Source organism: Aptenodytes forsteri, unplaced genomic scaffold (genome assembly GCF_000699145.1).
Source record: "Aptenodytes forsteri isolate BGI_AS27 unplaced genomic scaffold, ASM69914v1 Scaffold264, whole genome shotgun sequence".
Lineage (NCBI taxonomy): Eukaryota > Metazoa > Chordata > Aves > Sphenisciformes > Spheniscidae > Aptenodytes > Aptenodytes forsteri.
The window spans coordinates 1,260,268-1,286,651 of NW_008795936.1; the positions used below are offsets into that span (position 1 = coordinate 1,260,268).

A 26,384-nucleotide genomic window follows, 5' to 3' on the forward strand; every position below is an offset into this window, starting at 1 on the left:
GTAATGGTAACTGAGTCAAGACCATCTAATTTGTTGGTGCGTAGGTACAAAATGTAGAAACTGCCGTCATATGCCGTAAGAAATAACGGAGTAAGAGTGAATCCAGCACGCTGCAGTGCTCCTTACTCCCTACCACTCCTCCAGAAAAGGGAGGATGGAAAGAGAAATCGAGACAAGCCTTTATTTGCTTCTTCTAGCCCTTGCCCAGCATTGCACATCAATTTATGCAAGATCTCTGGGGCAACGACTCTCTGTTATTTCAGGTTTGTACCATGTTTTACACACTGGTAACAGCACCTACTGCAGCTCTTGCAGCCAAACAAAAAGCTTTTTCCTTACTCATCTTTAAAATTCAGTTTGGACTTTAATGCTTTGCTGGATCAGGGTCTGACCAGAGGAAAATCCAAGTACAGTAGCAGTTTCTACATAATCGTTTTAAACATCACCAGACCCAATTGCCCCTGTTACCAAATTGAGGGGGGCATGTAAGTGGTGTCTTTCCGCCTTTTGGAAATCCCGGGGGTCCCTGTACCTGTTGGCTGAAGCTGGATAGTTTTCAACAGGTTGACTATGTTTGGCTGAAGCTCTGAAATCCGAGGGAGGGAGTCGACATTCAGAATGAATTGCGGGGCGTAAACAATCCTTTCTAGCTCTACAGGGTCAGCATTTTTGGCTTTGATAGCAAAGGTCACAACTCCAGCTTGCTTCAGAGCATCTGACGGTTGCTCCACATCATCGGTTGATCTCCCAGCAGCAAGGAGGACCAAAAACTGAGGAACCCCTTCTTCGATCCTGCTTCCAGCTTCCTTCACAAACAGCCTCCTTATAGCTTCATCTAGCGCAGCTCCAATGTTCAGCTGCTTCCCGGTTTTTATCTTCATCCTTTTCACTTTGAGAAGCATGTCTTGCTTAGATGGGAGTTCGGCAAAGTCAAATTCAACTTGGATGGTGTCACTGAATTGAGCTACAGCTACTCGTGTGGCATCAGGACCCAAGTTCAGGTCAGAAATGACTTTGTGTACAAAGTCCCGGACAGCAGGAAAGCTACCCAAGAGGTTGGCTGAGCCATCAATCAGGAATAAAATATCTTTCTTGCTTTCTAGAATAAATTCACAAAATGAAAAGAGGGGAAAAAAAAGATATGAAGGCATTTTTCTTCTTAAACGTCATCCTAGAAACTTCTCTGCAAATTAGATGGGTTTCAATATGCAAAGCAATTGATTTTCATTTACCAAAGTATTCAAAGGCTACAGGACTAAACAGTACCTTTGACTTATTTATCTGAGGAAGAAGGGGAAGCAAGGACACCTCTATCCTAAGACTCAATAAATTCAGGCACCAGATAGTCATATCATATATTGTATCACATCATATCAGTTGTGTCATAAATTGGCTGTTTCAGATTAGGCCAGTGATGTTTGTGGTCTAGCAATGTGCTGACAATACAGACATGAAGTACAACAGCAGTAGAGGGTTCGTTGGTTTTTTTTCTATTTAAAGGCTCAATAGATAAGAAATAGACATTAATTCATACATACATACACACACAAAGCATTTTCTGTATTCTCTTAAAGTACTTCTCTTAGCTGCATCACAAGGAGCATCTAAATCCATAGGCGAGTTATGCCTTTGGGAGGAGAAAAAGCCTTTTACCTGTTTCCATTTGATGCCCTTTTAATCTCATTGAATATCCAAGGCAAAAACAAACATCTCATATCTGTGTGTCTTAACATCTTTCATATTAATCTTGATGGTCTCCTTTCCATACTAAACATTCCTGTTCTTATGTCTTCATCTGCACATATCCACAATAAGGGAATTAGTGAGCAAATACCTGTTTAAAAAGGGTTAAACTTGCCAACAGCTTTTGGATTGGATAACTTTGAATACCTGAAGTCAAATTCAGCCCCTCTGTGACAGCTTGATAACAGCACTTTGACAAAGTGGCTCTGGGGAAGGATTCGGCCACCTGTACCTGACTAGACCTCTGATCCTCTGTGGTCTTTGGCATGATTTTAACACTTCCATACCACTCCTTGTGGACAAAAGTGCATGCTCCCATTGCCTGAGCTAGTGCAGACAATGCATTTACAGGTTGTGACATTATTACGACAACAGAAAGGGAACACCTGAGTAAGTGACTGGTGGGCATAGACTCACTCAGATCCTCTTTTGGTCCTGACCTGCCAAAAGACTTAAAATTGTGCTGTCTTTAAAGTGTGCTAACAATTACTTGAACAAAATTAAGAGCTGCCAGTGTCAAGCCACGTATTGATGGTTAAGCACAGCCCTAACCGCTTTGATGACTCAGGGCCTTGGACGGATGTGAAGCTGTACATTGGGAACAAACAGTCAAGAGAAACAAGATTAACTTTATGCAGTCAACATGAAGGAAGGTAGGTATTACCTGTTGGGGCGAGTGGAACCTCTTCCACACCTCCACTAACATATGTTGTTATAGGCTTATTTAACTCCTGGGGTAAAGCTGCCAGAGCACTGAAATCATCCATAAAATATACCATTCTTGGATTAAAGGCAATCTGTTCAAGTTCTGCCTTATCCGCACTCCTAACTCCAACAGCAAAAGTCAGCACTCCAGCCCGAGCTAATTCATTGGAAACTTGCAAGAAGGGATCAGCAGACCTCCCTGCCGTCACCAGGACTAGGACCTGAGGCACTTGTTCATTTATTCTGCTCCCACCAGCTTCCGTGAAGTGATTCGAAAGCACAAAGTTCAGTGCAGAGCCAGTGTTCAGCACTGACCCCCCCTTGGGCCTCAGCTGCCCCATACGTTGAATTATGTCTGATTTGGTTTGGTACGAGTATAGAAAGAACTCGGTTTTAGGAGTGTCACTAAATTGCACTAAGCCAACTCGGATTTTGTCACTGCCGACATCAAGGTAGTTAACTAGGGTGGCAACAAAGTCACGCACAAAGGGGAAGTTGGCATTTCCGACGTTGAGTGATCCATCCAAAAGAAAGATGATATCCCTTTTGGTTACTTGAACTGCAGTAGAGCACAGAAAATAACATGAGACATCACAGAAAACAAAAATAGAATTTTTTTTTCATGTGTGCATACAGCATATGCTGTACACGCATGTAAACCTTGTTAGGAGGAAGGGGAGAGAAAAAGAGAAGAGAAAGAGTGTGATCAGCACAGAAATAACAAGGACCTTACTGGAAATTACTTAATGGGGCATGGGAGGTTTCTGACTTGTATTGAAAAGTCTTTTAAAAGTCAGGTTTATCAACAGGGCTCAGCCTCTGTCATGGCAGATGTTTTCAACGGCTGCTAATGCCAGAGTTGCATGCTCTGGGACAGATCCTTAGCTGGTAAAAGGCAGCTTCATTGATTTTGGTGGAGCAACACCGAATTACGCCTACAGACACCTTGCTTATCTGCAAGTCACCACGCATTTACCTGGGGCTTTCCAATGAAGCTTTAGGGAACATTTCTGCTTTCTGGCACCTAAAGTGTGCTTTGACACCCAATGCTATCACTCCCTTATTAAGCAATCCCCCGTTCCACGGACGTGCTCCCATGCATCCCTAGGTGTAGAGAACCATGTCCTGCTCTGCAGTGATTTTCATGGTCATGCTGCACAGCCAGCAGCAGCTGGCCTGTGGTGCAGTTAGGCTCCACTTGCATGGGAAAACACTTCTGGCAAGTAACCAATTTGGTTGGTGTTTTGAGTGGGTATTAAAAATAGCTTTTACTAATAGGCTTAGAAAAGCTGGTCCAGACAAGGCTGCAACGGCTGCCTGAGACACCTGCCTGAGACACCTGCCTTTTTGATGTCTGCATTTGATGCAGAAAACTGTATTTTGATGTCTGCAGTTATAGACATCCATTTTGTGGGCTGTTGAAGGGGGAGAAATTTCCCACTTTTGGCAGTAACCAGCCAGTTCTCGGCTCCTTTTTTAAGGTTAAATCCTTCCTGAGCTGTCTCTCAGCATCTGATCCCCAAGACACAGATCTGCAACATCACCCCAAAGACACGACAAGATCATCCGCCTGTGCTTTTTGCTCTAAACGCGTCATGTCCAGACGACAGACCAAAATGCTGAAACTTTAAATAAGATCTCAGAGAACTGATGAGTGGGCTCATCCAATGCATCCCCCCCGGATACCTTCCTCCAAATAAGTTATCTGAGAATATATTTATGCCCATTGTTAATTCTGTTCATTATCTTTCTGTTTAAAGCATTTACCTATGGGTATATGGCTATATTCATCCAACTCTCTAGCTTGCCTTGTCCCTGTAAGCTTGCTGTCCTATATATAAAATATATAAATACTGAGATATTAAAACCGAAAGGGAGAAAAAGGTTCTTCGGAGTACAGGCATTGCTCTCAGATTTTACAGATTGCCTTGGCTTTCTGTATTTTTAATTTTTCCCAGAAAAGTGCCATTCAAGACCCAGGGTGAGACAATATGTAGTTGAACTGTAACAGACTGCCCCGTGTCAAAATCAGTTATGTTACTAATAATAGTAATTTTATGGAGTAGGATATGATTGCTTGCTTATTGTATACGTGAATAGCTGTGAGTACACTAGAGCAAAAGGACTGGAAAAAAAGAGAAGCTGCGTGAATGAGCTTTAAAGAACATGGAAGTATAGGAACATTTTTAATTTACATTGAAAAATAAAAATGTCAGGTTTGGTGTATAGCCATGCAAAACTGTATTAGCAGGAAACACATTCTGAAAAAAAGCTTATTAAATTATAAGTCTCGTGATATTCATCTTAATTAAGGACAAGTATTGGCAAACTGATTTTAAAATGTCTGCTTTTCATGTAAATTAGTCATAGGCTTTAATTCTTTAAGGACCCTTTCCAAAAACTGAGTTTCTTTTGCACTGTGGTTTACAATTTTAAATTACTTGGAGAAACTAGAAAAAATATGGACATGGTTTGACACCCACTTAAGCCAATGGGAACCTCACTGTTGACCTTACTGGGAGCTGGAAGAAGTCCTGTTTTTCTAATGTTTATATGCCATGAGACAGAAATGCAAGGTTCAAATATGATCTAGCGCAACATTAACTCAACCTCAAGCATCTCTATCGGGAAGAAATCCTGAGAAATTTGGTATAAAATCTATGCTGCTAGAACACCTCTTGAAATGCAGGGGAATCTGCCTCAAAAGACATGACTCTAGCGATCGGATTGCTTCCAAAGTCTACTGATGTCAATGGCAAGACCAAGTAAAAAGAATCCACTGGTTTCACGGGGCTTTGGATCATCATCTAAACAGGTTAAATTAAAATCAACGCCGCAATAGTCTCGTATGTCTCTTAGGGCTTAGGCTGAGTAAATGATAAGAAAACTCTAAGTATGTTCTTAAAGGGTGAGTTTCAGTCCAACACCTAGCTTTCTCTGAACATTTCCATGAACAAACTTGCTTATTTTCTTTACACTCAGGAGAAACTTTTAAGCTTTCTTGAGCAAATATCCACTACAGATGATTTTCAAACTGGGGAAGAGATTATAACATTCACAGTGTGTCCTGTTCATAGGTTACACAAACCCTAAGTGAGAGAAAAAGCCTCCACTGAACAATTTCAGTACCTAACTAGTAAAGCACATCTTCCACGTCCAGTCCTTTAAATGTTGGTGACAAATATGGAATGGGACAAAAATCTCCAGGGAGGAATGACAAACCTGTAACAACAACCATGCTACCAAATTCACCAATCTGTTCATGCACATTTTGCAAATCAAAGAGACAACATATAGCTATGCTGAAACATATGCTTGATGCTTTTTTCCCGCTTATCTCTACATGTCCTAGAATATGAGTTGACAAACATATAAACCATATCTCCTTAATTAGAAAAAGGTAATTAATTACCTGATGGTGGTTCTTGGATAATCAGTCCTCCAGAGAGTGTCCGGATAGGCGACAGCACTTCAGGAAGAATGGTTTGCATGAACTGAACACGGAAGTCATTTGGGTTGAACACAAAATCTCTCTCATGGGCAATTTCTTGAAGTTCTGCCAGGTCAGCGTTTCTCGACCCAATGGCAAGGATCACTATCCGGTTCCTTTTCATCTCTGCCGCAGCTTGGTCAACGGCATCCCTGGACTTACCGCCAGTGATGAGCACCAGCATGGGAAGCACCCCTTCCTCCATCCTGCACCCGGCAGCACTGGTGAAGAAGTTGTTCCTCACAAAGTCCAGTGCCGAGCCAGTGTTGAGTGCTGTACCACCCATGAGCTTCATTCTCTTCACGTTAGCCATCACATCCTTTCTGCTTTGGTGGGTGTTAAAATAAAACTCTGGCTTCACAGTGTCTGCGTACTGTGCCACCGCGACTTGGATCAGGTCGGGTCCAACCTCCAGCCTTTGGACAATTTTGGCAACGAAATCACGAATTACGTTAAAGGGGCCAGTCCCCAAAGCAGTTGAGCCATCTATCAGGAAGACTATATCCTTCTTGTTCACTTCAATAACTGCAAGTAACACATGAACATAGTGTCAGCAGGAGCCTTCACCACACTCTGCGCATCAATTCTACATCAACAGTTCAGCAACGTTTAGGACTTCTTGTTTGCTTGAAGTACTGTTACTCTCAACACCTTTAAAAGGGTCTTGCTTTCAAAACAGAATTATTTTTTAGGTTCTAGCAGAGGGCTAACAAGAAATCTGATTGAATGTTTCCCCTTTCTAAAACACAGAAGAGTTGAAGAGTTGCAAGAATTGCATTGTTTATAAAACTTAATATTAAAATGCATATCCATGTCAAAACAAGAAAGGCAAACAGTCAGGAGAAAGCTTGGTGCTCAGCTGGCACATGAGATAAAATAAGCAGGTGATGCTCCCTTTATCTGCAGTGGAGCCATCTGAATCATGCCAGAGCGTGGTTTGGTCTCAGAAGCATTAGGTTCCCAAGAGCAATGACACAAGTAAAGAACAGTCTCCACTTGCTCAACATACCTGGACTTTGGGTCTTCACATCCTACATCTTACTCCTTATCTAACAAAAACAAGTTACGATTTTTCTTGGCACAGCTAGCCCAGTCATGGAAGAGCTGAATTATATTCTGGTTGCCATGTCTTTAACAAAACGGCTCCCCTAGGTTGTAATCTCTGAAACTTTATTATTGACGATGGCATAGGACACAGAAAGAGCACAATTAGCTTTCCAGTTCCCTGGCTAAGTTTGAAGGAAGATAGTTAGGGAGGAAAAAAAACCTGTTGTGTGGCATTGGAACCAAAGCATCATCATATTTAATACAGCAAATGTACATGAAAAAACAGTAAATATTAACAAAACCAATACCATTATGACAAAAGCATTATACATGATCATCATGGGAGATAATCTTAACACCATCTTTTAGACAACCCCACTCACATCATCACCTCTCTGATTTCATGCCATTGAAGTGAAAAAGGAAACCTTGTAGTGCTTCCAAGTTACGCTAGAGCATTATGGATCATTGCATTACATTGGACTTGGGGTATCCTTAAATCGCCTGCCCACCTAAGAGCTCCTGAGATGGGGTCAATATTCAAGATGGCAGGTCTATCACCTCCCAGGCTCACTGCTACACCCAGTGCACAGCCTGGGAGAAGAGGAGATCCAGCATCGTCAAGACCTCACACCCCTCAGGGCAAGTGGTAGCAAACACTCTCTTGTCCTGCCTGGATGGAAAAGGGCAGCCCTTCGGCCCATCAGGGCTCCTCTGCGTGGAGGCTATTTACTTTGGGTTTGAACAAAGAACAAAGCTTTGGCTGCAGTCCTCCTTGGCTGGACACCACCTGGCCACGGAAAGCAGTGCTCCCAAAGGCTGGTCTCTGTCAGGTTTCTTATTACGGGTGAGTGCCATGAGATTGGGCTACCCCAAGGAGTGATTTAGAGCTGGAGATGCCATCTGCAACTCAGCTGCCCCCTCTGCCCTTGGACCCCAAGAGACCTGCCTCCACCAGCAAGTCTTGCTGGAAATTTTTTGATTAAGGACTGATTGTCAAAATTTGAAGCTTAAAATAGTCCACCATGGTGCTGTGGGACACAAAATGATGAGAACCTGCACGAAGTGAATGTGGTGGTACCCTCCCCGAGCCACAGCCTCACATGAGCTGCTGGTGGCTTGCAGTTGACTGCCCAGGCTGTCAAAACAGAGCTACTCAAAAAGCAACAAGAATTCGTTTAAATGATCCTTTTCCCAGAGCCATGATTTCCAGCATTCATCCCCCCAGACAGTTTTTTTTACCTTATCAGTTACTCCATGGAGGAGACAGCTGAAAACAGGAAACTTTCCAAATGGATAACAAGGGCTGAAATCTCTGGCTTTGTGTCACCCAGGAGAGATGTCCAAAGCGCTTCCTTAGTTTGTCAGCAGCTAGATACCCAAAAATGGAGACCCTGGAAACTTTTGACTTTATATAGAAGTTTGTGGGAAACATCAAAGGGGCTTTGCAAAGATGAGGGAGGCTGGGAAGGAATAGCTCCCTCCGCTACTCATTCCACTTGCAGCTCTCAAATCCTGCAGTATGTTTCCTTAGAGAAGAGGAATGCAAGAACCGAAACCAAAACCCACAGGAAGAAACACTGTGCTAATTTCAACGGACACAATTAAAGCAAAAGCATTTAGGCAAGGCTGTACACATCTTATAGGGTCTGATCCAGAGCCCAGTAAAGCTGATGACAAGTCTCCCAGGAAGTTCAAAGGATTTGGGATCAAAGCATTATATCTTTGACTCTAAAAGTTGGGAATGTTGGAGGGTGTCAGCATTGAACCCAGCCCTGCATAGTTCCCTCATTGCCATCTCAGCTATCTTTGGTGAAGCAGCTCATCTAATTTAATCATCCAGGCTCCCCAACTAGCTAAAGGAGAGGGGAGAAGAGAGGCAGAAAGGCACTTTGAGACACCCATTCATCCCAGGAAGACTAGCGTACAGCTGGAGTGCTAAAATGAAGTGAGGTGACTTCAGTATTTCACAGGAATGCTTGGCACCTCAATGGGTTTGGCATCCCTTTCGGGCTGCAGTGCGTCTCCCAAACCCGTGCTTTATGCTGCAGACTTCTAAGGCACTGATGTAAATCAAGCAGACCAGTCAAAATTAATTTCCATGGATGCTAGGGAAAGGAAATTCTCTAAAGCTCCTTTGAAAATACCCACTTCTCCATTTAGCATATCCATCTATATGTAATTGCACAGGCTGATGCTACTGTAGTACCTTCTGCAAATGAGCTGGCATTTTAAGTGAAAAATATGCAAATGCAGATGAAACCAAACGTACCAACATTTTTAAACTTGCCATTCAAACTGTTAAAAATCAGAGGGGCAGAAAGAGAGGTTTTCCATTGACTTGCATGGGTCCTGGCATGCACATTTTAGCCAGACATGCAGACTTCAGCTTATTTAGCTAAATACGGTTTTTGTGGGGTGCTACAAGCAAAAGTTCTTTATGTTCTTTCCTGGAATAATCAAGGCAAGGTCATAAAATGATCTTTTAGGCAAATTCCTCCCTTTGATTTGAGCCACAGGATAGCAATCATGTTTAAACATAGATCAGCATCAGCAAAGACATCTGGAATGCAGTTTTATATGTCAACATACATCATGAGTTGAACGGTATGTACAGAATGCCAGACTGGCACTTGAATGCCAAAAGTTTTGTTTGCATTAAGCGTCCTGGTAATTAAGTGCAGCAGCTCCAGCCTGGCCCTTTCCAGAGGCCTCTGAAATACAACATATTGTGTCTTTCATAAAGCCTCTCTATCAGTAAATTTAACTTAGTCATAAAACCGTAGGGTGAGAAACTCTTAATCACCTACAGTGAGTATCACCAGATATTCACTATTCTACTGCACCCAAGCTAATGCTAGTCCACAAATAATGTCAATGGGGACTTAAGAGTGACAAAGTGACCTAAGTGGAATATTGCCACCTACATTTTCATTTCCCATGGCCTCATGGAAAGCTGTAAACTTTCTCACCTTATGGATTGAAGGGAAATATATATCAGCAAGGTAAGGATTTCACTTCAGAAGAACTAACGGCTGTTTTGCTTTTAAGTTCAACAACACAGGAGTTTCACTCTTTTCCCAAGGATAGTGCACAGTTTCAATGAGGTACAGAATTTTACTGTTTTAGCAAGCTGATAACTTCAACTCTGTGACAGATCCATTTAACATCCCTGTTAGTTTTCCTAGTCAAATTTCATTCTCATGACACTTTCAACTGACATACAATGTAAGCTTATGTGACATAAATGTTTTCAGAATTGACAGTGCTACAGTATTTACCCCCGGGGTGCTTAGATATCCCGATAAGGATTATATGAGCTTTTTTATACTCTGCTTGTGACCTTCAAAACCCCATGCCATGCCAGTTATCGACACAAAACCTCACAGTTTTCAAAAGATAACACACTGGGCAAATGAGTTTCTGCACATTAGCCGCAGGACTATTTGTCTTTCCCATTGTTTCTCCATAACCAGACCAGAGAGATGCATTGCAAAAATAAAAAATTTAAATTAAAAAAAAAATGTTTTTAAAGCGTGCAAAACCTCATTCATTCATCGATTCATCGAAATGCAACAGTCTAGAAAGGCATACATACCTTCAGTCACAATGGTTGGGGCCTCTAACAAAATGAGTCTTTGGGCCACTCCAACAATGTTGGGCAGTAATAATTCTCGAAGAGCATCAAGGTTACGGATATCCAGGGCAGTAAATGCGAAGCTTCCATCAGTAGCAATCTGCTGCAGCTCTGCACTGTCAGCATTCAGGACCCCAATGCTAAATGAAAATATACTAGCTTGCTTCACCGCTAACAAGCCCTCTCGGATATCATCACTAGACTCTCCACCACTTATCAGCACTAAAATCTGAGGCACCGCTTCCTCTATCCTGCTGCCTCCCGCCTGGGTGAAGAGGTTCTCCACCACAAACTCCAGTGCCGCACCGGTGTTCGCTTCCTCGCCACCGCGGAAACTAAGTGCCTTCACGGCATCCAGAACATCCGCTTTTGTGGAGTAGCTGTTCAAAGCGAACTCGGTTCTGGGTTGATCACTATACTGCACCACCCCAATGTGTATTTGCTGAGCTCCAACTCTGAGGCTTTCAATCAAATTTACAAGGAAATCACGTATGGCTTGAAAATTGACACTTCCGATGTTGTTTGATCCGTCAATAAGGAAAATAAGGTCAGCGGACTCTTGAGCTTTAAAAAAAGAAATGCAAAAGGTGAAAGCATTAAAATGAGTGATTACATGCAGTTGTACAGTGTTCTGACATGTTTCTTGGAAAACCAGTAAGAAACACGAAAATGAGAAAACAAAACACATGTTCACTGAGGAGGTGATGTTTGCCTCTTAGTTCTGCATTCTGATTGAATACGAGCTCCCAGCCCCATCCCAGTAGCATCCGCTACCCATCAAGAGATGGCTCGAGCAGACACAACCTGAGCCGGTGGTTGCAGTTACACAGGGGTCAGCATTATTGGCACGCGAGAAGAAAACTTGGCAAAATATAATTTTTGGATATCTAGATCCATTCCATCAGTGGCCAGTACTGTCCAAATATTTAGACAGAGCCAAAAGAAAAAGGTGGATTTTGGTGGTAATTCACCCTGAAGATAGCAGGTGAGGACAGTAATATTCATAGGAGGTTTTCCTCATTGCAGTCTCTTTTTCTTTTTTTTTTTTTTTTGAAGAAAAAAGCCACCATTTCCTGGATGCTTGAAAAGTTTCAGCCTCTCTGTTGCAATTCTGCTCTTTTTCTGGTTAAAAACAGCAGCTGAATATATTGGCTTCTCCCACCATGAAGGATTATTATTTGAAATGCATTTGTTAGAAACAACTGAAAATGTTTTGGTTATTATTCTTGCACTGTAACTCTTTACCAGCTGCCAGCATACACACGATGGTATTTGTACAGCAAGCTAACCCGCACAATTGTCAACCCATGCCACGTAAAAATTGTCTTACTTTAATTATTTTGCACAAAGATGCATTGATTATCGATAGAGAGGTCTGGTCTGTATTTTTCATATGGACTCTGGGTATTCAATCAAGGAATGCAGAATCAGGTTAAAACAGGGTGATGAAATCAGTCATGACACAATTATCCAACTCTATGTGTTGTGACTATACCCAGATGATCGCAAGCATCTGCTGAGAATATACATACACCAAACAAAACTTCTATATGGCATGAACATGGCTGTTGAGGGGGAAGCATTTTTGCTGTGAGACTTACCAAAGCAGACCCAAAATGCCCTGGTATCTGCTCTTACTCCTTTTGCTCAACTAATTTTACCATCAACATCACCAAGAGCCGTATGCTTGCAAAAAGGGGGGGAAGAAGACCCCAAAGCATGCTCAGATGTTTCCATGCTATTACTCTCCAATCTTGTCAAGAAATCAAATTTCAGACTATTTGCAAATGAATGACAAGCATTATTTGGAAATCCCACCCAGCTCTCAACTTTTGAAAGCTGAAGGTGAAACCAGTAGCAAAGCTGGCATGTAGTTTAGCAAGACCAGGAATAAACCTGCGGTCTGTGCTATTAACCAGCGGTGTCAATTTTTTTTTTTTTTTTTGCCTGTTTAGTTGTTTTTCTAGTAAATGTTTTCATACATTGCCACCAAGAGATTCAAATAATGCCGCAATTCCAGTGACAAAGGAGAAGGTCTCCAGGGCATCATTGCTTCCCTGGGCCAACTCAATAGCCAGTGTTGGCTTGGAGAACGCCAACGTGGTTCAGAATTGCAAAGGGCTCCAGGATTTATTTTTCCATCACTGAGTTGAAATTTAGGGGTGCTTAGGGTTGTCTTTACTGTGTCATTTTCAGTTGGGATGTACACATTCTACTTCATCACATAAATGAAAGGGAAATCTCAAAGCGGTTGTACCCAGCACTGCTTTAGATACCCTGGACATCTTTTTGAGGAACGAGATTTCAGACACCAATGTGTGTCATCACAGCAGCACGGGTCGCTCCCACAGGAGAGAAAATAGATATGAAACAGATGCGTTGGATAATTTGTCATCACTGTAAAAAACCTTGTACTTCAGTGCACATTTATGGAACAAGCTGATGCTGGAGAACAAATAAAAGCATGCTTGTTACACGACTAAGCAAGGAGGGTCAGATGAGACAGACAGCTAAGATTTAACAAATACATCAGGGCAAACTTGGGGCTGACTTTCATACTTACGCTAGTCAGCTCTGGGGACTGCCACAGACCAACAGCTTTGGTACTCTATACTGGAAGTACTATGGGACTGGGTTTTTTTTTACATTTCTGTTTCATACTAGGGCTCATTTCTAGCATAACATCCATGGCATTTTTATACATTTTAATGCTACATGGAGTTAGCAGCTGAATAAATGACTTCTTAAATTCTTATGCAAACAGTTACTCGTACCATGCTTTGCACACTATTGTCATCCAATGTTTAGGACCTGTAACATTTTTCCCCCTGTTTAATGATACTCCGTAGATGGCCCATGCAAGTCACACAGGGGCAAAACTACAATAGTAGGATTAGCTTAGATTTGTGTTATGGGGGGAAGGAAATGCTTGCAAAAAAGATCTTTGAGTAGAAATGAACTATCATGCATGATATACATGAAGTAGGAATTTGCCTTTAAAGCTTTTAAAGAAATGTCTGTGAATCCAGATGTTTATGTACTATGGGGTTACCTGCTGACATGCCCTAGAGTAGGACAGCCAGCAGCCAAAGACCAATTCCCCTATTGATTTCAACAGGGAAGCACTGGGGTCCTTCATGGCAAAGATGCTGAACAGCTGTTGCAGTGCTCTCAGCAGGTTGGGTATAACATTCATTTTCCACATATATTGATATGATTTTCTTAGAATTGGCGAACCTTATGTCATGTTTCTGGGACAGCTGCTTTTCTTCCCTGTGGCTTTCACGTGATCTGGATATTTGCCCTGTCAAGCACTTTGCACGATAAAAATACATGTGAGCACAGCCTTTTGGTGTTGCTCGGTGTCATGCAGTGATGGAGAGCACCCAGTGGGGCTGGCGTGAGGGTTAATCAGGCAAGACAACACAGGGGGATTAATGTTACACTGCCTCATTACACTGCCGTTGCCTTACATCACCCCACAAGCTATTGACCTTCAGATGGAGTCTCAGGAATAAAAAGAAAGGTTTGATCTCTGGGACTTCTGTTTTGAAATGCAACAAAGCTGCTCAGAAGGCCCTTTCCACGCTAAAATTTCATAAACAGAGAAGGGACGGAGGAAGACTGTCTTTTTTTTTTCCCAGGCAAATTGGGCCCCCAGCTTGCGGTCAGCGCAGATCCGTTGAAGCCAACATGGTTTGCAGAGAGGTTTCGGTTACAGGAAGGGTCCAGTGCTCCGGCAAGTAGAAGCCATCGGCTTGTAAAGAAGGCATTTGAGTGGCATTGCAAAAAGGACTCTCCAACACACACCTTCTCCAAGCAGATGAGGAGAGAGGCTAAGGGCCAGCTCAGGGATGGGGTTTCAGCAGAGAAGTTCTCCACCAAACTACTTTTGCTGTCTTCAGCCAAGAATGTGACTTTCTGGAGTAGCACATTGCCTATCTCGCCCGCTAGCTGCAAGGGGACATCCCGCATGGTATCCCTGCAGCCAGCGGCGACCTTCTCGGTCTCCAGAGGGTTTTCAGTCAGGACCTCAAAGAGACACCATCACGGCTGGTGTGTTCATCCCCTATTTGCCTGCCTTGGGAGTGGATAGGATGGGGCAATTTAATAGCTCTGCAGAGCTCCCTATGTTTGCATTTCCATGCCATGGGTGCAAAAGGATGGCCACAATGGGCCGCTGCCCATCCAAGGGCTCCTGCGCTAACTCCTGGCAGCTCTGGCAGGGATGCCAGCTTGGTCTGCAAACAACAGCATGCTCGATAGCTACAAACACGGGGCCACATGCTTCAAACCTTTGTTTTTAAACCTCTGAACGTCCATCTCAGTCTTGCCCCTACAAAGGCTTTAAACAGCGCAATGCCAGCAGATACCATGCTGATGGGAGCCATCAGCAGTCAGCCATTACCTGTGATGTCTTTAACCAGTCCTTTGGCCCCAGCCTTTTCTGGAGTCATGGATGAACGGACACTTGCCACTAAGTCTCCAACTATGCCGTGGAGAGCAGTAAAATTCTCTAGGTTGAAAAGGTGCATATCGAAGGGTTCGCTCACTATTTCCTTTAACTCCCCTTCCACTGCATCCTGCACGCCGACCGCAAACATGTTTACACGGGCCGATTTAAGGACAGATGATGGCAGAGCCACATCATCCTGGGATCGTCCGTCCGTTAAAACTATAATAACCTGGGGGATGCCTTCACTGGCTCTGCTTCCAGCAGCTTTAGTGAGATGGTTCTCGATTAGGTACTCTAATCCTTTTCCAGTCTTGGTGCCTCCCCCCATGTAAGGCATGTTGGCAATATGGGACAGGACGTCTCGGGTAGAGGGGTAGGTATTTAACTGGAACTCTGTATGGGGGTTTCCGCTGAACTGGACCAGGGCAAAGCGAAAATCATTTCCTCCCACATCTAAAGCTTTTACAACATCATACAGAAACTCTCGAACAAGTTGGAAATGTTCCTTCCCAATGCTCCAAGAGGAATCCACTAGAAATATTATATCAGCCACAGCAACGGTTTTGACAGCTTTAAAAAAACAGATGGGGGTTTAGGATTTTCTATCGGTCAGCGCAAGCATGCCTCCTCCTCCTCCTCACCCAAACGACCGACAGCCTCCTTCACATGGTGAAAGTGAAGCTTAGCTTCCCCTTATTGCCCACAACAAAACAAGAAGCACTGGAGAAAAACCAGGCAGCTATCAGCGCCCTGACACCGCAGGCGTTGGGAGACAGGAAGGGACAGCATGCGACCTACCCTTCCCAGGGAGGAGGCGGCAAGATGATTCTCCCCTCCCAGACCCTCGCCGCACAGGTTTGGACACCAGCCCTGAGCCAGACAAAGATGCCTGCAGCTTCACATGTGAATTTAGGCATGCTCAGCTTCTAGCTGCCCATGGTCTCCTGCACATTTTTTGCTGACGCAGGGCTTTGCTGGCTCTGCGGCGGTGCTTGAGGAAGGAAGGGCTGCTTGGTTTAAGCAGCCTGGGTGCTGGCATGAGTTTTCCATATTTTTCCAGCTGCTAACACCCCGCCTCGTGACACCAGCTCTGGTCCCAAAGGCACCAGCTCTTAAAAAACCAAACAACCTTTCTGCAGGTCGGCAGCAGTGCTCTTCTCACTGCAAAAAGCCCTCCTACACATGCAAGGAGGGCAAAACAGCTCTGCCCAGGAGAAAACCCACTTGGGGCCACCCTGGGTGCACAACCCGCACCCCCATCCCCCGCAGAGCATCCTCAAAGGCACACCACCGGCCAGCAACATGCTCAGGAAGGCACCGTGTGCGTTGGCTAAGGTCTGGGTCCGAAAGGACCCTCAGCCAAGTGGGAGCTGAGGAGCAGAAGATAAAACACAATGTACCATCAACATGCATATTGAAAACCAAACAGTGCGAACTAGCAGCACGTTTGTTTGGGGGTGAAGTCGAGTAAAGGAGTCTGGTCTTACCTGCTTGCTGCTGGGCACGAACTGAGCAAAAGCCTGAGAGTAGCAGGCAAAACATTGCCTCAAAGGGCAAATGTCGGTGTTTCCTCATTTTGGTCTTATCTGAGTTTTCCTTTTATTCTCTTTGTTTCAAAGCACCCAATGTGAGACCTAAGGGAGAAAAACAGGGAGAGTGAGAAACAGCAGCAGTGCTGGCCAGGCACAGATGAGGGACGAGATAGAAAAACCAAACCATGTGATTTTGCAATGCTTTTGTGGCACTTCAGCAGGAAAAAAAAAATTAATGCTGGACAAAGTCTGCTTCAGAGCAAGCATTTCTTTGGAAGAGGAATCATCGCTCACATAATTGGCATTTAATCATCCCTGTGGACTTAGCTGGCTTGCTTCTTGCCTATGCTGTCCCAGGTAATACCTAATATATAGGAAAGTGGTCAGCCTAGGTTTCTTCCACCAACCCTCAAAATATATGATGGCCTTTCTCTTATCCTCCTCACCCATGGATGACCAGCTGAAACATCTTGGCCAACATGTTCCCTCTTGCTGTTGCCCTTTCTTATTTTATTTTTTACAAATACCATAATAATAATTGCCCTGAACATCCCTCTTTGCCTCAGCTCACCTTTTCAGCTGTCCCAAACATATAAATGGAAATTTAATTACTCCAGACCCAAGTGAGCCACATGTTCTGGCTGTACAGCAAAAAGCCCTTGGACTCCCTCAAGCTCGCAGCCCCAGCAGTAGAATAGCCTGCGCCGGCTGATCACATTTTGGAAAAGCACCAAGAATAATATTTTACATGCTGGAGCCAAAAATATAATTTATGCAGTTTTCTTATCTGTGATCCACCTGGCAAGCCTTCTGAAACAATGTCTCCTTCAGGAAAGCTGTGTATCTGTTGTCATAGAGATGGGCAATTTATTATTTAATCCTCATTTCCAAGTCTACAGAGCAGAAACCAGCAAGGATTGCTTAACTGAGAAAATATCCTCCTGAAAGGGAATGCAGTGATTTTAATACTTTTCATTCTCCAAAAGGAGCTCAATTACTCAAATGAGCCAGAAGTGATACAAATACATCAAGCTATTAACCAGATCATCATAAAAAAAAAAAAAATCGATTTTTTTATTACCATCCTTGCTAACTCCATCAATCCAGAGAGTTATGACCAATACAAGAGCCAAAGAGGGCTAGGGGGAAGACTAACCCGCTCTTTAAGGAAAGCCATGGTAGTTACACAGATGGCCATCACTGGCACAGCTGGAAACAGAACGAAGTGCTGGGAATTAGGGAAAATTTGGAAACAAACATCTGCACAGCTGATCCATCTTCCACTGAAGAGACACTCCTCAGGGCTATCAGAGGGGGGTTCAGTGGAAAGGAGGGGACAACGTCCACCTAGTTTCCCAAAACCCGATGCAATCCTGACACTTCCACTGGCTCCCTGCATGTCAAAGCTGGGTTGGGGTCTGGTCCTTCTTGGGAGAAGGGGTTTGCAGCATTCGCTCTTCCGTGTGCTCCAGACGGCATTTATGAATGCCATATAGCATGATTCAGGCAAAAGCTAGACTCTACTTTTCCCCCCACATTTGTCTATAATAATCATAATAGCACCAGATGGAAAGACATTTAATAGGCATCCAGACCCAGCAGCTAGCACGCAGCATTGATTAAGACGTGACAAGTCTTCCCTGGTATTGGCAACTCCTTGATTTATAGAGGCAGCTGCTGCAGCCCAGAGGTATCGCTGTCATTGATAAAGAGACTAAAAAATCATCCTTGTTAGCTGGCACCCATCCATCCCCCCGGCTATCAGAGTCCAAGCCAAACCTCCCAGTGCCTCCAGTGGGAGCAAACCTGCTGTGCTGGACCGTGCCCCTAATTTACAGCTTGCTCCCAGAAAACCTAGTTTCACCCAAAGGACACGTGGGGAGGGGAAAGCTGGGCTCTGCTTCCCCATGGGTGCAGGATTAGCCATGGGTGTCACGGCAGGGTTCGTCCCCTGAGCACGCAAATACAGAAAGGTCTGTAGGTCCCAGAGCTGAGGTTTGCAAAAAGCACTGAGCTTGTGACAACCACCCATCCAACCCCACCAGAGCATCTCCCCTCTGGGCAGAAGAGGTTTATGGAAGAGCTGCAAGTTTTTTGAGATGGACTTGCTTTGCAGCATCCATTGGGAGTAAAAATGCTGCTAGCAATGAATGAAAAATGTGAAATAAAATGCATGCTATGGAAAAACAGCCCGTTAAAATAATGTACGCCGTAAGAGTGCTAGTATTTCTTTTCCGAAACGCAGGAAGTTATGTTACCATCCTGTTTATTAGCTGCTGGTATCCTATCCCTCTGCAGTTGCAACAGCTGGGGGTGAACAGAGCATCAAGATAAACCAGTGAAAATTAATGTCTTGCCAGCTAATAAATCACAGGACCGAAGCAAACGTTTGAGGGTTTTTTGATTTTAACATTGAGCAGCTGCGGAGAGACTTATGGGGCTGTTTACAGCCATGAAACGCAGCAGAAGGGAAAAGCAAATCTCCCTGGTGCTATGAAATCTCCCCTGCCTGCAACACCCCCCATGACTGTCCCACAGTGGTGGGCAACTGAGCTTTACATTGAATGGGATTTCCAAACTCAATGGTGGATCTACACCTACATCTTTAGGGTTGCTATGGCTTGAAACCTCTTGAAGAACTGCCTTGCCCATGTTCAAACAGGGAGCCTGGGGGAGAATCGGGGCTGAGCCCACCTCCATTAGGTCCCTTTGGGTCATGGTTCAGCCCCAGAGCCTTGCGGCAGAGAAACCACCGGCTATTTTTTATGTACCTCCATCCTGGCAAACCCAAACAATTGAAAGTCATGAGTCAGCCCTTGGGGCACCATGAGATAAACCTGGATATTACAGTATATTAAAACAACACTCAGGCTCAGCTTTCGTTTATTTGCCCTGGCCAGTTGGGAAATACAATGTCTTTTTCAAGAAATAATAAGTTCGTTGTTCTTTTTAGTCACCTTCTTTTCCATTTTAGCCTTTAGGTGGCCTCCAGATCTATTTCCAGCTTTCTCTGTGACCTCCATCATGGTATTTTTAGTTATATGAAAGCAGAGGGACTTGTTCATCAACAAGAGATGAGTTTTAGCATTATGCTTCCCCAAAACCATCCTAAAATCACAGGACCTGAGATTAGTTATTAGAAGGAAAGAAGCAGCAAAGTTTTGCAGGAAGAGGTGATTGATGTCTCTTAGAGACTGACTGACAACTTAAGGAAAAAGAGGCGCATTTAAGCACAGGTGTTCCTGATCAGGGTTTTCCCTTATATTCCCCCTTCCACAGCACCTTTGTTAGCAAAGGAGGAAGAGTTGGGTGCTTGCAGAAAGGGGTAGGTGAGGAGATGATCTTTCTGTAGGGGATAGCCCTTGAGAAGAAGCAAAGACAGCAGCTTTTTTGTAGAGGTAATGTGATTTTTTTGGGGGGTTGAACCAAAACTCTGCTCAGATCTGGTTTGACTGAGCCAACACTAAGTCTCTGGCTCAGTGAGCAAAGTATGTTTAAGACAGTAAAGGATGTGATTTTTTTATTGCTTGGAGGTAGGTCTTGCTTGGATTGCCTCGGTGAGGCACAACAAGTAACTTGCTTTGCTCAATGTGTCCTTGCTTTGTGGCCCAAATTACTACTGGTCACAGAAGCTGGAGGCGGCACTGGCTTGCAGGGGGTGGAGGATAAAACCAGGGATGTGAACTTATGCTAATTTGTTTTAATTCTTCATTATGGTAAGTATCTGTTTTGCAACTTTATTCTCCTGGATTGTTGTTATTTTCAATAAGGCAATTTCATCCTGGATATTTTTTTTTTAAATGAAAAGTGGGAGGTGAAAGTTCCTGTGGAGCTTTTCATATAACCACTGCAAGCTGGGAAAAAATGCTGAAAAACCTAACTACTGAGTGCCTTTAGGAAAGGAAAGCTTTTTCCTGAACTGTTAAGAATTAGCACCAAAACCTGGGGAGCCAGTCTCTTAATTCATGTGCTAAAAGATTAACTCATGTAGTTTTCAATAGTCTGAAGTTTTTATGTCTGTCTAGAGTTTATATAGTGTGTGGTGACCTCTTAATATTATGGTATGTCCTCCATTTCATCAGAAGATATACATCTGTTACTAATAATGCTTTCAAAAGGCACTCATTTCTACCACTAACGCAATGAAGTGATTTCCTTAAATATTTTTCCCAGCAGCTATTTTTTGCTTATTGCATACTTTTCTGTGCATAAAATCTGATATTTTACATAATTTTTTTATTTGAGTGGATGTTTCAAATTCACTTTCTAAGCAATCATTCACTTGTGTGTTTTTTCACTAGAGTGTAGTTAAAATAAAATCTGTAAAAGTGCAAAGCAGATGAGTACACTTAAAAAAGCAAAACATAAAAGACAGAAAAATTACTACAGCTGTTACATATCACTTTGATTCATTACATGTGCCTCTCAGCTGGGCTGGCTGGCTTTGAGAGGGAGGGGGAGTATCTATGGCTTTGGTGTGAATAGAAATGTGATGTGTGTCATGCATAGATATGGATGGGTGCTATGGCAGGTAGAGGGAATAATTAATGTTGTTGCAAAATACCTCTTAAACCTGAACTCCCAGCTGGGCAGTGCTTCAAGCACTGATGCTATCTATCTTGCTGGACTATAAGAGAAAGCAATTGGATAGCACAGGTCAAGCTGTCGGATGGGTTTTCTGTACTAGTGTTTTGTAGTTGCCTGATGCTTTTCTTCAAGACTAAAGGACTGAGCTGGGCAGAACTGACTCTTGGGGTGTGATAACCAGGAAATCCAAAACTAGTGATTTATTTGTGAAATCTGTTCCCATCAGTTCTCCTTCCCCATGACAGTGCTGTTGCTGCAGGGAGGTGAGCAGTCTTTGGGAAAGAACAGAGGACCCAAAGCAACCACAGTAAGCAGAGCCATGACTCATGTGCTCTTCTGGGGACAAATGGCCTGGTTTGGGCTTGGCCTTGGGCAGCCTGTGCAGCTTTGCTAGCTGGCACAGCCAAGGACCTTTGGGATACCTCACTGCCCTCAGCCAAAGTACATGTGGTCCAACTTTCCTGCCCAGCCCCAGGCGCATCCCCCCAAAATAGCTTGAATAGAAGCCTGCAAAGCAATTGTGGCCCTAAATTCCCTTTGATTGTGGGGTGGGTCATCTTGTACTGGGAGAAAGATGTGCATTTCCACCTGGGTCCCAACAGCTTTTCTGCAAGGGGATCAGGCAGGACCAGAAGGAAGGTAAAACATTGTCCTACAGATGGTGTGGGAGATGAAATGCTGTGAGCATCCTCGGAGCCCTCTAAAAGCCTGCTCCATGGGGATGCCAGGGTCAAAACCAAGGGGCCTCTGCCTTCATCTGTGTTTGCTTCATGGGGATCTCCCCATGCCTCATCATCACCCTGTTTCCCAACCAAACTGCTCAGCCTGAAGTCCCCTTGACTTGGCTGTTCTCTGCTATATGCATGTCACTTGGAGGCAGCAGTGAAGCCATGAGGCTGCTGTAAGCTTTGCCAGTGGCTTGAAAGTGGACACTGGCCACTCAGAACAACTATTTGCAGTCCCAGTAGTGGGATGTACATCCCATTGTAGCTGTGGAGCAAGCAGGGAGGAAAAACAGCTCCTGAAATCCTGATATGGAGCCATGATAGCACAGATTGCCCTCTGGAGGTGATGCATGCTCCTCTCTGTTGTATGAATCTCCCCTTAAATTTCTCTGCACTGTTAAGAGCTCTGAGCTGGGGAAAACATTAGCCAAAAGCCACTCCTAGCAGTGATTTGGACACCTAGGAGGCTAAATGCCATGATTTTTTCCCTGTGAAATAACTCAGTCACCTTTGAAAAGGGACATAAGCCTCCCAAGCCTCTAGGCACCTGGCTACCTCTTCATCATACGGCACCAAATATCACCTGGCCACACAGCCTCCAGAGAAGCAAGGCTATTTCTAGAGACTTGGGATGACCTGTATGGAACAGACTCTGAATTTATTCATGGATCCAAGGAGTCGAGTGGAGCCCTTTCAATTTGCACCAGCTCTTTTGAAGTGTTTCCATAAACATTGCTGCCATCTGGCATTGATGGCACTGGGAAGGTGAGGGTTGTTGGGTTGAGGGCTGCTCCTGAAAACATTTCTTCCTACAAAGGTAGACCTGAGTGTTAAAAGCAAACAAGTCTAAAAGGGTGGAAAATCTTCCTGTTTTTGCAAGCCACTTGAGCTTTGATTTTTGAAAACCAGCGTTCAGCAAAGCGACAGAATTATGTCACACATCCTACACAGGCAAGTTCCCTGGATGCTAACATTTAATATGAATCACATATTCATTTCTGTTCTTATAAGCATGCTGTTGGCTTAAAATCTGGTTTTTTTTTTATCTGAAAACTGAGACTAAAATAGAGTAGTTCATAAGAAAGGGAATATTTGCTAAAAAAAAAGAGGAAACTCCCTTAAAGATCAATGACTCTTTATGTATAGTAAACTAAGCCTCCCAGTGCCTCTCCACCCAAACAAATCGGCTCCTTAATGTGGAACACAGATCACTTAAAAAGGTGGAAAAAGTGATAGGCATATGGAGGGGTAAGGCTGGCTGCGATTCACGGTGGAGAACAGGCATGCAATGCCACCCGCAGCCAGCCCTGCTGCTGTGCATGCCCAATGCGGAGGCAGGTTCGTCCCTTTGCAAATCAAATGCATCCATTTGCTAAAAAAAAAAAGAGGAAACTCCCTTAAAGATCAATGACTCTTTATGTATAGTAAACTAAGCCTCCCAGTGCCTCTCCACCCAAACAAATCGGCTCCTTAATGTGGAACACAGATCACTTAAAAAGGTGGAAAAAGTGATAGGCATATGGAGGGGTAAGGCTGGCTGCGATTCACGGTGGAGAACAGGCATGCAATGCCACCCGCAGCCAGCCCTGCTGCTGTGCATGCCCAATGCGGAGGCAGGTTCGTCCCTTTGCAAATCAAATGCATCCAGGCTGGGATGATACAGTCCAAGGCTGGCAAGACTCTGCAGTTACCCAAGTTTGCACTGATGGAAGGAATATGATGTTCCCCTTCCCTTTCCTCCTGTTCCCAGACAGGCACGTAGCAAAATTTAGGAGAGGAACAACATTTTTTTTTTTCCTCCTTGACATGTGGGAATACAGCAGGGGCTGGTTTAGCTCACCCTGAAATCAGGGAATGTTAATGCATTTGAATGGAAAGTTGTAAAGATGTTTGAAAAACCAGGAAGGGAACCAGGGAGACTGTTGAAGAATGGGAAGGGAATGAATGAAGGATGATGCGGTGGCAGCAAGTGTGCAGCCCTGCATTCCTGACTTAAAAATGCCATCGCACCCTGGTCATGGTCAACCTCTCTGCGAAGACCAAGGTGGAATGAGGGTATAAGTTTTGGGATGGAAAGCCTGTTTCCAGGAGCTCTGGTACTGGTGAGCCAAGGGATGGTGCTGGGGAGATGCAGAGTTGGGTCTCTGCTCTGCCACCACAATACTACATGACCTTGGAGGAGTCCCCCCAGCTCCCTGCAAGAGCCTCCAGCTGGAGACATCTCTCTAGCCTCCACAAAGCTCCCAAACTGAGTGGCTGTGCCCCAGAAACAGCACTATATAAGCACAGTAATTATCCAACCATAAATACTGATTTTTTTCATTTTTTTAAACCAATAAGTAATGGGGTAAAGCCAGAAGTTTGAAAAATGCAGTATTCCTCCCCTGAGGGCGTACATGAATCATCACAGTAACCAGAAATGAGCTGAGAGTTTCCCATTGCACCCGCTGGAACCAGAGTGGCTTTGGCCACCTCTGCTCCAGCCAGTTTTGGCCCCTGTGCCTAGTCAGGAAACCAATTTGGCTGCAACCCTTTCTTGCCTCGGACTCCAGTTGGGAAGGGAGGGCTTTGCTGAGCCAAGAGGGACAGTGGCAGGGTGTCTCTATGATTAGTCATAGCCGCCCCCTCAGCAAGAGCATTGCTGTGTGCAAAGCCCTAGGGAGCCGAGGGCAACTGGGGCTATGTGGGGAAAGGCAGGAGGGAGCAGGGATGGGGGCTGTGGAGAGGGGAGGTGGCTCCATGCAAGGCTGGAGAGTCCTTGGCAGGGGAAAAATACCCGATGTTTGGCCAATTTCCCTCTCTGTGGATGACCACGAGAGGATGAGGATTGTCCCTGGAGCCACAACAGTGCTGGCCCACCCTGGAGCAGCAGGGACATTCCCAGCAGCAGGACCTGAATGGGGTGAACAGGCTGACAAGCATCTCTGGCCAGTTCATCCTACCTTGCCTTGAGGCAGGAGCGGTGAGGGCTGCTATCAAACAACCCCCAGCCCTGGGGGCATGCCTCAGGAGCAGAAAGGGGCAGTGAGACACCCCCTTAGCTGGACTCCTTGCAGGGTCCCATTCATGCACCCACCTCCTTGTGCCCAAGCAGCTCCCCAAACCACTACATGCCCTCCTTGGGACACCCACCCCACCAAGCTGCTGCTGCTGCGGTGATTTCAAGGCATCAAAGGCAAGCACCATCCTGCAGCAGCAGGGGAAATGCTCTACTTGGTGCGTTTGAATGAATTTAATTCCCCTGCACTGGTGGGGTCAAGAGTGTCCCCATGCACCTGCGGTGCATCAGCTCAGGGAGGAGGCTCCTGGTGTGAGCAAACAGGCTGTATCGCTCTGCTTTTCCAAGCACAATGCAAGCCTGGGGGTAGCTTTCCTCTGAGGACACCGCTCTGTGCATGGGATGGGTTTTGTCCAAAATTCCATGAAAACTCCCCAAAGACTAACACCCCACTGAGGAGGAGAAACACAGCTCAGCAGCTGCTGAGCCCAAGCTAAGGGCTCCCACACAGAAAGCAACACTTACCCCTGAGCGAACCCCCAAAAAAGTTGCTTATTCCAGGATTTTCCGCTGCAAAGCACCTCTCACTCTTGCTTCATGGTGTGCTGGCGCTGCTCAGCCTTCCCAGTCCCCGCTCGCCTTGCTTGGTGGGGTACAAGCACTGGCGGGGCGAGGGAAATGGGGGTGCACTGGTCCCTGCGAGACGGCCGCTGCAGGTCTGAGCGAGGCCGGAGGAGGCGGCTGGCGCAGGAGTGCTGGGGGGCCGGGCGATCCGGCGTCGCAAATGGGATCCAGATGGTTGGTGCTGGCGTTCCCGGGGCTGAGGTCAGAGCTGCTCATCACACGCGGTCCCCCCGCCCCGGGGGACGCCTCTGTGCTGTGTGGCTTCCCCTTCCTGTGCTGGCCTTGCTGTCTCCAAAATGCTTCTCCCTGTTACCAGTGAGAAGAAATATATTTTAAAAAAAAAGAAAAGAAAAAAGTCCTGCAGGGTTGCAGGAGCTGATTTAACTATGCCTTTCAGTAGGGAAGGGCTGGACTTGGATGTTTGCAGGAGCCAGGATGTGCCAAGGACCATACCAAGTTACGCAGGGCTCCAGCGAAGTGCCGTTTGATGCACGGAGATGCTTGAGGCTGTGGAAAGCTCAGCCTCTCCCCCTGCACGGTTATGAGCATCAGTGCACAGGGTGAGAGAATCTGTTCTTAATGCAGTTTCCTACTTACATATAACATGTTTTTTTACCTGCCCAGATGGGGAGGAAGAAGTGGGGGGATTATGTTATAGCATAACTTATAAATAAAAGTTAACCCTTTAGCATAAGGATAAATATTTTAAAGTATATATAGCCTAGTGGAAAGTTTCAAGTAAAAGTTTGAATGTTCCTGACTGGTGACTTTTTTTTCAAAAACCTATGTGCTGTGAAAAAATACCTTTAACCTTTTATTAGGCAGAGCCTTTCAGGCATA

The 26,384-nt window shown here is 44.8% G+C and overlaps 1 protein-coding gene across 2 annotated transcripts in view; it reads right to left on the reverse strand.

Annotated features, from left to right (window-relative positions):
• COL6A3 (collagen type VI alpha 3 chain) overlaps positions 1-25,634 on the reverse strand; it is a 64,866-nt gene extending 39,232 nt beyond the window's left edge. The window contains exons 1-7 of one of the 2 annotated variants that reach the window (XM_019473623.1): positions 25,446-25,634; positions 16,566-16,712; positions 15,031-15,648; positions 10,584-11,186; positions 5,861-6,463; positions 2,408-3,007; positions 533-1,099 (exon numbers count right to left, since the gene is read on the reverse strand). In XM_019473623.1, the coding sequence (XP_019329168.1) occupies positions 533-1,099; positions 2,408-3,007; positions 5,861-6,463; positions 10,584-11,186; positions 15,031-15,648; positions 16,566-16,653 (3,079 nt within the window). In that variant the 5' untranslated portion in view covers positions 16,654-16,712; positions 25,446-25,634. Of the gene's footprint in view, positions 1-532; positions 1,100-2,407; positions 3,008-5,860; positions 6,464-10,583; positions 11,187-15,030; positions 15,649-16,565; positions 16,713-25,445 lie in introns of those variants that run through there. The other variant, XM_019473622.1, reaches the window with a different exon arrangement.
• Positions 25,635-26,384: the final 750 nt, after the last annotated feature.